This window comes from Oncorhynchus gorbuscha, linkage group LG04, assembly GCF_021184085.1.
Source record: "Oncorhynchus gorbuscha isolate QuinsamMale2020 ecotype Even-year linkage group LG04, OgorEven_v1.0, whole genome shotgun sequence".
In the NCBI taxonomy this organism is placed as follows: Eukaryota; Metazoa; Chordata; class Actinopteri; order Salmoniformes; family Salmonidae; genus Oncorhynchus; species Oncorhynchus gorbuscha.
This window is the reverse complement of record NC_060176.1, coordinates 52,874,376-52,888,406: the sequence shown is the minus strand read 5'-3', so window position 1 is coordinate 52,888,406 and position 14,031 is coordinate 52,874,376. Positions and strand designations below refer to the sequence as shown.

Here is a 14,031-nt window from a genome sequence, read left to right as displayed (position 1 = left end):
GGAGAAGTGTTTCAATGCTGTTACTCCAAGGAGCTTCTCATTGTTTCATTTTCTGCAATTCGATTCATTCATCATCTCCTGCAGCCGATAATCTAGTTGGTGGGGCAGTGGGATGGCTTTGCTCTGTGCTGCCAAAGGAGGAGATCACCTAAATCTTACCATTAAAAGAAGATTAGAAAAAAGGATGATACAATTGATCAGTGATCAGTATAACAAGGTCATCTAAAAACCTTTTCATTTAACACAGTTCATTCAAATCTACAGATCCCAAATGATCCATATATTATTTACTTATACAAACTACATTTTAGCTGCTCAAACATCAAGAGAAACAGTGAGTTATTCAAATCGTATAACTACATGACGATACGATATTAAAAGGTGTATTATTCAGTGCCGAGTAACCAATCTGAGCATGTCAATTTGGTCCCAATGGATGGAGCGAGTTTCTGAGTTGAGCTCTTTTGGCTCTACGTCTAGGACATTGAAAAGGGCAGCGCGCCGCAGCTGTCGCTGCCCGGTACTGCAGTGCAAAGGGGCGTTCCTTGTCCGAGAGAGCGAGAGAGAGGCTGTTTACGAAGAAAACAGATCTTGCTTTGACAAGAAGAAGGGCTCGTCTGCAGAGAGGAGAGCAGTTTGACTGAATTATTCAGCATAGGCTCTTCCACAACAAAACATATTGTTATTTTTAAATAACCTATTTCCTTTTGTGCACTGATAATTTTTCGTTTTTATTCATCCTTTCTACGGAATGTTTTTCTTGCTGCACTTTGTTTTGCTAAGCATTGCTTTAGCGGACAGAACACCCAATGCTGAAGGTAACACAATTCTCTTATTATGACGACTGAAAAGCAATGCCTTTGTTCACACTAGTCTATTTATTATTACATGTAATGTTTATTTGTTTTCGTTATATACTCAATATGCTCCCTTTATCAGTTAAGAATTGTATGGTTACATTATGGCTTAGGACCTGAGAAATTGAGTCCAAGAAAATGCAAGTTCTAAAATGTATTTGTTTACAAGAAGATTCAAGAATACATTTTGTGTTGATAATTCATATGAATGTACGACTACAGCACTTTGTGTTACTTCTAGATTCTGCACTTACAGTATATTGATGTTTTATTTGCTATTCATTTCTCTTTATTTTCAACTGAACATGTTCATTTTCCCATAAATCAATGTGTCCCCAGACTGCATCAAATCCAACGGCGTAGAGTACAGAGGGGAGCAACAGAACTCCTACACAGGACTAACCTGTCTGAACTGGACCAACACAACCCGGGACTATGATGTTATGGCGTATAGAGATTCACAAATGGGTAAATTACATTGTCATTTCATGACACAATCAAACATGTAATATACCATCAAATTGATAGTTAATTGATTTGACAAGTTCTCACCAGCCACCATTGCTGGAGTGTTCCTGGTTTAAATGGCACATTTGTTGTGATGGTAAAAATGTTTGTTTGGTTATAGATGTTCCTGACACGAGTGTATAACTCGAGGCTCTAGTCTCTCTGTGTGGGTTATATTAGTACGGTCAGGGTTGATGCATTTCAATATTGTTGGCAAAATACAGAGCCAGACCATGCATTTCAGTAGTACAGTATATTTCATGCCCTTTGTGTTCATTATGCAAGCTTGTAATTAATTATACGGTGAGGGTTTTTCCACCCGTGACGAACAGTGAGGATGTTGATGTCCTTTTCTTCATGCTCTGTAGGTATTGGGGAACATAACTACTGCCGTAACCCAGACTCATCTGAGAAGCCCTGGTGCTACGTGACTGGCCCAGATGCTGAGGCACAGAGACAGTCATGTGACATTGACACATGCAAAGGTATTTAGCTGCCCAGTCATAAAAATACATAATCAGTCTAATAGAAATAAACATATACCTGCCGGAGGGAATATATATTATGCACACACATTGAAATGTAGGTCAGGGCTGGGAAAAAACACATTAATGGATGAGGAGGGGGGACTACTTCCTCTGCCCTTCCCTAAATGTATTCTCAAAGCAGTTCTCGGAAAGGAAAGTCACTGTAGTTGAGAAATCGCTAACTTTAAAGAGGTGAAATGTAAATGTTTTTCTCCGAACTAACCCTGTGAATGTTATTATTAAGGTGCGAGGCTCTAGAAGTGTTATGGTGGGAATGTCCCCCTAAGAGTTGGCCTTGAGAACCAAGCAAACTAATGGGAGGCGTGTCTTTTTTCTCGGGAACCTAGAATGTATTTCTTCTCAAGTTCTAGGAGGCAAGTTCTAGACTGACTTGCCAAGTTAAATAAAGAATACATTTTTAAAAAGGAAACTAGAGATCTTTAGCTGAAGATTTTTAGACAAGAGATATCTGTAGTTATTTTTTTATGGTTATGCATTTATACACAAACTGCTGCATTTTATTTTTAATAACCCTGCTGAATTGGCATATCTGGAGAAGTTTCTTCTCCCATGTGAAAAGCTGTGAGAGAAGAGTCAATCCACTATGATGAGGCTGTTTCCTGGGGGTTTGATCTTTGACCTCTCATTGTCTGGGAAGACAATACATGTCAAACAATAACAAGGGCCCTGTCCTTACGGAATCTGCAGATGCTACATTTTAAAGAGCCATAACTTGTTAGGCAGGCGGCTGCCTAAAGTTAGGTATAAGCCTGAAACTCTTACTCAACCCATCGGTGGAAATGAGACCTTTCCCATGGAGACAGCAGGCAATTGGCTAATGCTGGCTATGACCTCATGTTCTTTAACTCCAGCAGAGTTGGTAAACACCTTTTTTGGAGAGCAGATGTTGACATCCGCAGCTGCAGTTTCCTTTTCCCTGAGACTGCGATCACGTCACGTGTAGGGCACTTCTGCCCCATTGTGCTGTGAAATGGCTGTCATTTTTGATTATGCATTTTCTTTATAGAACTGCTTCCAAAGTAAACAAATGAGACTAAATCCAGTAGCTCTCCTGCCCATCTGAGGATGGCCTCTGTGTCCACTTTATTGATGTCAAACAAGGCAGTGATTAAAAACCATGCGATTTACTACATGGAACCAAGTGGAAATTAGTTTCCTCCTCTATTCACTCATTTATTTGATCTCAATGTTGATTCTACAATAAAGCACGTAAAGAGCCCCTTCTGGCCGGCCTGGGAAATGTGAATCATTAAACAAGAAATAGAGTTAAAACTATTACTATCATGTGTCCTCAAGTACAGAAACCCAAATACAACATCGGAAAAAAACAGAAAGCAAACTAACATGGCGGTTGGTCAGTGTTTGGGGACTGGATGTTGATCATATTGTCTCCCCAGACGAAGCCCCTACAGAGGCAGAAGCAGGCCCCCTCACCACAGCACAGACAGAGATCTTTGAGCCGGCCAAGTCTGGGCTTGCCCAGGGAGGGGGTACTGCGGTCCAGCCAGTCATGGGCATCATCCAGAGGGTACGCACAGGACCCAAGAAGAAGAAGGACCTGGGCACTCTTGGTATGTCCTGATCTTATTGCTGACCATAGGGGAAAGGGGCGATGCCATAGGGCCATAACATGTGAACCTAAAGGGACAGTATTAAAAGGAATGGGCCAGCTTGATGCAGCTCGGCTTGGTACAATGAGATGGATATAAATGGTCACGAGTTATAAAGGATTCAAAATATTCTCATAGTCATAACAGCATTATTTACCTCACTGCAAGTGAACTGCACTGATATGCACATTTTCAAATACATACTGTATATAAACCTTTGTGAATTCAGTTTGGTAACCAGAGCCGGTTTGTCATGTCTCTTTCAGGCTATGTGGTTGGCATCCTCATGATGTCCATTATCATCCTCCTCGGGGTGGGCATCACCTTCGGATACTTCTACAAGAGGTCAGTATCAGCCACTATGCTACATTAGGTGCTACAACTGGAGAGACAGCACATTACAACCCTAGCTATGTTTCACTACTTTGTTAGGTTGTATCACGTGGTATGTGTGAGTGACATAAGAACTAGAGCACATGTTGTGCACCACAAGACTAAATGGTGCCTCCGGAGAGTAGGAACACAATGTTTCATCGATTTGCAACATATGCTTTGTTCTACTGCGAGAGAGACAGTGGTGTAGTGGTGATTCAAAACTGGAATGTAGCGTTGCACAGGCAAGCTTAGACTTGTCGTGTTCATGATGAAGGCAGCAGCTCTGAGTGCTTGGAACCTCTTTGGCGGAATGCCAGTGGGAGGTAGGGAGGGCATGTGTGGGCAGTGGGCACAGAATGTTACCAGGATGTAGAGCAGTGTCAGTCGGATGTAATGAGACCAACTGCCACAAAGACAACAACAACGTGAAAACAAGAAACGTAATGGAAAAACAGGGGACGAGAATGCCTGTGGTCTGGGTATTTTAGGCACCCACGTTTGATTCTGAAAGAGTGGAGAGAGGGGGGTAATGTGATGCTTGCTTAGCCTCCTACATGTATAGTAAACATGCATCATCACATATTGATGGTGAATCCATGCCACCAATGATATGTGTATGTGTTGATTAGATCAATTTGAAATCATATGTACATACAGAGTTTTAGCCTTTTTCTTTCTCATGCAGTAATATCAGGTTTAGGGAAAAGGTACAGCCTCTGAAACCCAGGCTTGTCGAGTCAACGAGACAAGATTTGGAAGGATAGCCGCACAATAAGTAAATAGCGAAGGTTAGGAGGATTTGCTGATTCCTAAAATGACATAACGCAGACCCAATGTGTAGAATCAGTGCTGTAGTGGGGCGTAGTGTCGCATAGAAGCAGGGGGCAGGAAGAGGCTCCTGGCCAACAGTATGGCATGTTCCCTGTGCCGGCTGGGGCTCAACAGATAGCAGACCTCACAACACCCTCAGATTGTGTCCCGAATGGCACTCAATTCCCGACATAGTGGACTACTTTTTACCAGAGCCCTATATAGGGAATAGGGTGCCATTTGAGACAACTCCAGTCACCTGCCTGGACTGGGTTTGCTCATACTGCCTGGACTGGCTTAGCTCATACTGCAGCATGCCTGCCACCACCTACCCCCAGTCTCCATCAAAACATTCCCTTCCCTGTACCAGACCAGATACTGCCTTGAACCACCCCTGTCATTTCTGCTACCTCAAGATTAATGGACACTGTTAAAAATACCCTCTTCCAATGATATGAGACTCAGCATGGGACACTTAAAAATAGCCTCATCCAATGATATGAGACTGAGCATGGGACACTACCTCTCGTTCTTGTCATGAATAGAAATCAGGACCCAAGATGGCTCTCCAAGTGTTTTGAAAGATTATCCAGGCCAAAATAAGTTGCTGAGGCACGCTATGATGAGCCTCTCTGATTTAAAGCTGTGTTTTCCTCAGGTTAAAGACATTAGTTCTGCAAACTGCAGTGTGAAATAGCAACTGTCAACCCCATGTGTGTATATAATCTGCCCCAACACTATGATCAGTACCACACAGTGGCGGAACTAGAGTTTTTTATACATGGGGTGGCCAAGGCTACTTCAGGGGGTCCATAGACCATGACACAAAATGAGTGTGTAACCCTAACATGGCATCTAAGGAGCATGAATGAATCGTATGATTACTGGTTGGAGGTAGAAGTGATAATTCACGTAACGCAGAGTTCTTCATTGTGGCAGATAGTGTGGTCCAAAGGTTACTTCATATAAAGGATTACTTCATATAAAGGGTTACTTCATATAAAGGGTTACTTCATATAAAGGGTTACTTCATATAAAGGATTACTTCATATAAAGGGTTACTTCATATAAAGGGTTACTTCATATAAAGGGTTACTTCATATAAAGGGTTACTTCATATAAAGGGTTACTTCATATAAAGGGTTACTTCATATAAAGGGTTACTTCATATAAAGGGTTACTTCATATAAAGGGTTACTTCATATAAAGGGTTACTTCATATAAAGGGTCATATAAAGGGCTACTTCATATAAAGGGTTACTTCACTAGAATTCTATAACATACTATGGATAGTCAGTGTCTCTACCTCAGAACTGCAGCTCAATTTCTCTCTCTCTCTGTCTCTCTCACACACACACACACACACACACACACACACACACACACACACACACACACACACACACACACACACACACACACACACACACACACACACACACACACACACACACACACACACACACACACACACACACACACACACACACACTGGAGAGACTTGAATCACTCTGTTTTCATTCATATATCATCTGGGTCTATAGGTGTTGAACATACAAAATATTTTCAGAAAGTAAAGATCAAGCACCAATAAGATAGCATTTGTGTTATTTACAAAAAATGTTATTTGCAAAAAAACACTGCAATTTGACACACCTGGTATCAAGCAGAAATGGACTTTAAAAATAATTTGTGCCCAATCAATATTACAAATTTAGAGTATCATATTTATGCTCATATATATGATGTTAACTAATAGCAAAGAAAAGTTTGGGAATTGGCCTAATCAAGGCAATCAATTATAATTTGTGAGACATCTAATCTTTCAGCTGACTGAAAGTGTAAAAATATTTTGTGGATGGCCCCGTTGTAATAGTACCTCACAACTAAAGACTTTATTCTTTTTTTCTTTAAATCTTTGGTTTCATCTGCAATTACACCAAAAACTTCACTTTCTTTTAGTTCTCTTATTATTTCACTTTGTATCAGCTCAGCCCTCAAGAAGTTTGTTCTGGATTTGGTGTCTTGTGTACTTAGCATTGCCACATGCATTCATCATTTTCTCTATGACAGGGTCATGCGTTGCTATTTCTTCTAAGATTGTCAAAACATTACCCTTGTTGTGAGAGTCATCAGACTCCCGATAACCTCTCTGCGCTATATTTTGAGTGATAGTTACTAGGAGCACATCTGCAATTGTTTTAATATAAGTACAGTTTTCCTCCACTTTCTTTTTCCAGTCCTCATTTATGACATCTAACATTGATGAGTTGCTGTCAATATCCCTTTTATGCTGATTCCAAGCATACATAGCATTGATATGATGCTCTGCCTCCGAATGGAGCTTAAACCCAGAATCTTTAAACAGCGCCTTTTTCCAGTTACAAAAACCTGACTGTGATGTGAAGGCAGATTCAGGTGCATTGGGCAGAGAAACATGACTGTGATGTGAAGGCAGATTCAGGTGTATTGGGCAGAGAAACATGACTGTGATGTGAAGGCAGATTCAGGTGTATTGGGCAGAGAAACATGACTGTGATGTGAAGGCAGATTCAGGTGTATTGGGCAGAGAAACATGACTGTGATGTGAACCGTGATGGGCAGAGAAACATGAGCAGATTCAGGTACATTGGGCAGAGAAACATGACTGTGATGTGAACCCAGATTCAGGTGTATTGGGCAGAGAAACATGACTGAGATGTGAAGGCAGATTCAGGTGTATTGGGCAGAGAAACATGACTGTGATGTGAAGGCAGATTCAGGTGTATTGGGCAGAGAAACATGACTGTGATGTGAAGGCAGATTCAGGTACATTGGGCAGAGAAACATGACTGTGATGTGAAGGCAGATTCAGGTGTATTGGGCAGAGAAACATGACTGTGATGTGAAGGCAGATTCAGGTACATTGGGCAGAGAAACATGACTGTGATGTGAAGGCAGATTCAGGTGTATTGGGCAGAGAAACATGACTGTGTTGTGAAGGCAGATTCAGGTGTATTGGGCAGAGAAACATGACTGTGATGTGAAGGCAGATTCAGGTGTATTGGGCAGAGAAACATGACTGTGTTGTGAAGGCAGATTCAGGTGTATTGGGCAGAGAAACATGACTGTGATGTGAAGGCAGATTCAGGTGATTGGGCAGAGAAACATGACTGTGATGTGAAGGCAGATTCAGGTGTATTGGGCAGAGAAACATGACTGTGTTGTGAAGGCAGATTCAGGTGCATTGGGCAGAGAAACATGACTGTGATGTGAAGGCAGATTCAGGTGCATTGGGCAGAGAAACATGACTGTGATGTGAAGGCAGATTCAGGTGTATTGGGCAGAGAAACATGACTGTGATGTGAAGGCAGATTCAGGTGTATTGGGCAGAGAAACATGACCGTGATGTGAAGGCAGATTCAGGTACATTGGGCAGAGAAACATGACTGTGATGTGAACCCAGATTCAGGTGTATTGGGCAGAGAAACATGACTGAGATGTGAAGGCAGATTCAGGTGTATTGGGCAGAGAAACATGACTGTGATGTGAAGGCAGATTCAGGTGTATTGGGCAGAGAAACATGACTGTGATGTGAAGGCAGATTCAGGTACATTGGGCAGAGAAACATGACTGTGATGTGAAGGCAGATTCAGGTGTATTGGGCAGAGAAACATGACTGTGATGTGAAGGCAGATTCAGGTACATTGGGCAGAGAAACATGACTGTGATGTGAAGGCAGATTCAGGTGTATTGGGCAGAGAAACATGACTGTGATGTGAAGGCAGATTCAGGTACATTGGGCAGAGAAACATGACTGTGATGTGAAGGCAGATTCAGGTGTATTGGGCAGAGAAACATGACTGTGTTGTGAAGGCAGATTCAGGTGTATTGGGCAGAGAAACATGACTGTGATGTGAAGGCAGATTCAGGTGTATTGGGCAGAGAAACATGACTGTGTTGTGAAGGCAGATTCAGGTGTATTGGGCAGAGAAACATGACTGTGATGTGAAGGCAGATTCAGGTGCATTGGGCAGAGAAACATGACTGTGATGTGAAGGCAGATTCAGGTGTATTGGGCAGAGAAACATGACTGTGTTGTGAAGGCAGATTCAGGTGCATTGGGCAGAGAAACATGACTGTGATGTGAAGGCAGATTCAGGTGCATTGGGCAGAGAAACATGACTGTGATGTGAAGGCAGATTCAGGTGTATTGGGCAGAGAAACATGACTGTGATGTGAAGGCAGATTCAGGTGCATTGGGCAGAGAAACATGACTGTGTTGTGAAGGCAGATTCAGGTGTATTGGGCAGAGAAACATGACTGTGATGTGAAGGCAGATTCAGGTGCATTGGGCAGAGAAACATGACTGTGATGTGAAGGCAGATTCAGGTGCATTGGGCAGAGAAACATGACTGTGATGTGAAGGCAGATTCAGGTACATTGGGCAGAGAAACATGACTGTGATGTGAAGGCAGATTCAGGTGCATTGGGCAGAGAAAAATGCCTACAGGTAAAACAACAAGTTGAATCTTGACTTACAGAATATTTAAGCCATGAATTGTCCTTATACCAGGCGCTGTTTGAAGCCCCTTTCCTAGTACCATGCTGAGTTCTGGGAAATGTTTTCAAACAGGGCTGTACAGGACCCTCTTCTCTGGATCTTGAAATGTCTGAAATACACGTTAAATAATGTGTCATATCTCTATGGAAATGTAGAATTAAGGGATCCACAAGATTAGATACTAACAGCTGCTAACTAAAATGGGTAGTTTAAAGTATAGGCCTGGCCTACCATTGGGTCCTTCTGGAACAGCATATCTGGTGCTTGATGCAGTTGGGAGGGGCTCGATGACATCTCCTGGCAGCTCTGGCTCACTGTCTTGCTCAGAGCCAGAGGTCTCGGTGTCATCCCTTTATATATCTATTGCATTAAAATAACACAATAACCATTAGTGTATAATCAAAATAAAAATATACACAGCCATCAAACAAGAACACACATGAATCAACAACCAACATTTTAAAGTGAGGCTTAATCTGACAAAATCATCTATTAAAAGCTGAAGCTAAACTTTAAATTCTGAACTGGGCATGTGACTGACTGTCTGGTGGATTCTCTGACCTGGTGTTGGTAGACTGGGTCCTTGTGAAGTCTGACCACACTGACTCTGACGAGCCTCATGTAGGGAGCTGCTCTGACCTGGTGTTGGTAGACTGGGTCCTTGTGAAGTCTGACCACACTGACTCTGACGAGCCTCATGTAGGGAGCTGCTCTGACCTGGTGTTGGTAGACTGGGTCCTTGTGAAGTCTGACCACACTGACCTGACATGTAGGGAGCTGCTCTGACCTGGTGTTGGTAGACTGGGTCCTTGTGAAGTGACCACACTGACTCCACATGTAGGGACTGACCTGGTGTTGGTAGACTGAGTCTGACCACAGCCGAGCCTCATGTAGGGAGCTGCTCTGACCTGGTGTTGGTAGACTGGGTCCTTGTGAAGTCTGACCACGCTGATTCTGACGAGCCTCATGTAAGGGAGCTGCTCTGACCTGGTGTTGGTAGACTGGGTCCTTGTGAAGTCTGACCACACTGACTCTGACGAGCCTCATGTAGGGAGCTGCTCTGACCTGGTGTTGGTAGACTGGGTCCTTGTGAAGTCTGACCACGCTGATTCTGACGAGCCTCATGTAAGGGAGCTGCTCTGACCTGGTGTTGGTAGACTGGGTCCTTGTGAAGTCTGACCACACTGACGAGCCTCATGTCGGGAGCTGCTCTGGGGTTTGGTGGTGATGCAAAGGCTGGGGTCTTTTTGCACCTGATCTGCCTGTTTCTGCTTCTTTAAAAATAAGTCTGATCTCTCCCTTTCTTTTCATGTTTAATTGACCCAATGCAAAAATAAGACTTAAGTCTATAGTTACATATAAGCATCCAATTACCCACATTTTAGTTCAATCTCAATTATAAATCCCCTTTATCATAACTGTACGTTAAAATCAACTACCAGCCTAAGTTACTAGTTAGATCATGGCTAGCCCTACGCTGCAGTAAGTAAGTTAGCTAGCTAACATTTCTTACACCTTTACGATAGCAAACAGGCTATCTGCAAATTGTGGTAATCTTTTGAGTAACGTTAACAGATTGATAATAACAATTGTTCGTTTTGAGTTCAAGTACGAAAATCTGAGTTAATGGATTTCAAATGGCTGAATGTTAACTTGCTGAACACTGACAGCTGTAGCCTACTAGTTACCCCACATGAGCTAAATATTCGTATACTGTAACTTACGACACTGCACTATATATGCGTGTATTACTAGCACAGATGTAAACATAATGTTAGGCTAAATTGGGAACCAATCTCTCTTATTTTATGAACTGTCTGTTAACGTTAGACCTTTGGCTCCATTAACTTACACAGCGACTCAACTTTCGTAAAAGTTGTTCAGGAAACCTAAACCCGACGCTAAACCTTAAAACTTACTTCAAATATGATGCTTTCACCAATCGCGAAAAGAGCTAGTGGATCTGTGAAAATGTTCTCTTCTTCTGTATCTCGCAACCAACGTTAATATTCTCTCTTCCTCGTCCTTGATTTGAAAACGTCAAAATAATTGCTTCTTTCAACAAGAGGAGAAATGAGATGTCAATCAGCATCAAACTGCCAGTAGGGAATGACATTTTGGTGTGGCACCCGGGGTGGCCAATCCGATGTCAGTGGTGTCCAGTGCCACCCGGACACCCCTCTGGCTCTGCCCCTGGTACCACAGTCCACCTAACCTGTTCTGTCTATGTGTTGTTTGCTGCAGAGGTCGGGACCTGAAGCAGCAGCATGACCAGCGTGTGTATGAGCGGGAGATGCAGAGGATCACCCTGCCCCTGTCGGCCTTCTCCAACCCAACCTGTGAGTTGCTGGATGAAAACACCATCGTCATCACGGCCGAGAAGCAGACCCCCACCCAGGATGGTATGGTAGGGGAGGGGGGAGACCCCCTGATGGGCCATCAGGCTGGTACACCAGGAGCCTGAGCACTGACCACCCCACTAGACTGGGAATGGACCATGACATCCGAACCTCAGAGGATCAAAACACTCCCCTAGCCTGACCTCCCTCCGCCCCCAAATCACCCCCCTTTTAAAGGCCTTCAAGGAGAAGGGATGAGCTCCAAAGACTGAACTGTGTCCTTATTGCCTTGCTTATAACACACACACACACACACACACACACACACACACACACACACACACACACACACACACACACACACACACACACACACACACACACACACACACACACACACACACACACACACACACACACACACACACACACACACACACACACACACACACACACACACACACGTGTCACAAACAGGGAAAGAATACGACAACATGTGGAGGAGGACTAATTTCACTCCATGTGTAGACCATCTGGTGAATCTGGTGGTGGTTGTGTACAAATGTGAATGTCAGGGATGCTCATTGAGAAATAGTGCATTTAATATCTAAGAAAACATGATCATTGGCTGACCCCCTGCTATAGCAATGGGCTGTGTATCAATCAACATTAATGAGAGAGGGTGATTTTATGAGCTTTGGGTGAATAGAGTAAGAGTCTGCTTGGAAAGGGGGAATTCATATCCTTTTCTTATTTTCTGCTTTCTTTGTCATATTGAAGTGCGGCAGTTGGGTGTTAAGGGCTTACCAGAGAAAACAATGCTACTCACGTCCCCTGACCCTTTGGCTGTGCTAGGTCAGGTATGGGAGTGCATCTAGTATACAGTAGATGTATAGGATAGCCCTGTTAAACATCTGTGTTTTTCTGTCTGAAAGAGAGTGTTGGAACAGATGTGTGGAGTAATGAATTAGCTTCAGAGAAAATTCATATTAGGTCTAAATCAGATCTGCAAAAGAAAAGGCAACATCTCCCGCTCGCTGACGCTGTGGCGTTGCCTTAGCATGATGCATCTGAATGTATTGCATGGTTCCCCCGGTGACCTTTCTGTTTAACTCATCTGAAGTCTGTGTGACAGAAGCCAATATACAGTAACTACAAACATCAGCCTATTCGTTGGCTTTACATGAGACGGACTGTATCGTTCCTCAGGTTAAGGAGTGACAGGAAAAGGGAAACCTCTTTTGAAAATCGAAGAGACAGTTTGTTCTCAGGACAAAATGCAGCAGCACTGGCGTGAAACAGAACACCGCTCAGTCTGCTGTCTGGCTAGAACCAGACAGATCCCGTTGAATGATCTGGACAGAACAGAACAGTCTTTTGTTAAGGGTGGACGCCTGTGACATTAGATTGAATTTAGACCATTGAATTATGTGTCCCGAATGTTTGGGCAAGCAGTGGAGCAAAGTAAAAGTGTGTAAAGAGGATATATAAGTACAAACCCTTTGAGGTAACCTAGCTTATTAGATATGTACAGGATGGTTTAACTGCTTAATAAGTAGTCTGTCACATTTTGAAATAGGATGCCGAAAGTAATGCCACAGAGTTGGTTAGAAAATGTAACGTATCATCGGAGTCATTGATTTCAGCACAATCTCTTTTGTTGTTATGAAATGTAATATCTTTCTGCTTTACATGGTTGCTCTATTGTTCTGCTAATGTAACCTTGCATCACTCCAAAATGGTATTTTGTGATGAGACTATTCATCTTTCAAATGGTTGAAAATCATTCTGCATCACTGGTTACTTCTCAATCCTTGTGGTTCCTTCATTTTAGTGCAATGTTTTGTAAATATAATTTTCTTCACTTTTGCAATGCATCAAAGTACTGTTGCTCCTCATTGGAGGTTAGTACTTGTATTTGTATTTTTGGCAGATTTTTACTGCTGCGACTGAAATAAAACTGATTTTGAAAAAGATGAACTGCATTCTCATTCCTCACCCTTAAAGGGGCAATCCGGAATTGAAACAATAACAAAGTGGATGCCCCCCCACCTCTTTTTTAGTAAAAGGCAGAGGGATGTGCCAGGTTAAATGTAACCACTCTCAAATTCATAGAGCTATCATGCAAGGACTGACCAAGATATACAAGTTATGGTCCAATAGAAACCAAGATTGGCCACTAGATTATAGCCAGCTGATCTCTCCTTAAACCATCAATATGCTCTAAAATCCCCCACACAGCTGATCTCAGTTGCAACCATCATCCACCACCGATTTACCACTTCATAACACGGATATCGGTGTTATCTTGTCCTGATTGCTACCAACATTTTTCAAGTCAATTACGCCCTCTGGCGGGTATTATCAGAACAATTTGATCTTGCTATTTTAACTCACTAAGTGCTGTTTATCTATTTGACAATAATTCTGTACTCTGAAATA

The 14,031-nt window shown here is 42.7% G+C and overlaps 1 protein-coding gene across 1 annotated transcript; it reads left to right on the top strand.

Annotated features, from left to right (window-relative positions):
• Positions 1–577: 577 nt before the first annotated feature.
• LOC124034263 (phosphoinositide-3-kinase-interacting protein 1-like) lies at positions 578–13,565 on the top strand. The gene is made up of 6 exons (XM_046347196.1): positions 578–818; positions 1,197–1,325; positions 1,733–1,849; positions 3,310–3,483; positions 3,789–3,867; positions 11,495–13,565. Exons 1-6 carry the CDS (start codon positions 752–754, stop codon positions 11,712–11,714), a joined length of 786 nt encoding a protein of 261 aa, XP_046203152.1. The 5' UTR covers positions 578–751; the 3' UTR covers positions 11,715–13,565.
• Positions 13,566–14,031: the final 466 nt, after the last annotated feature.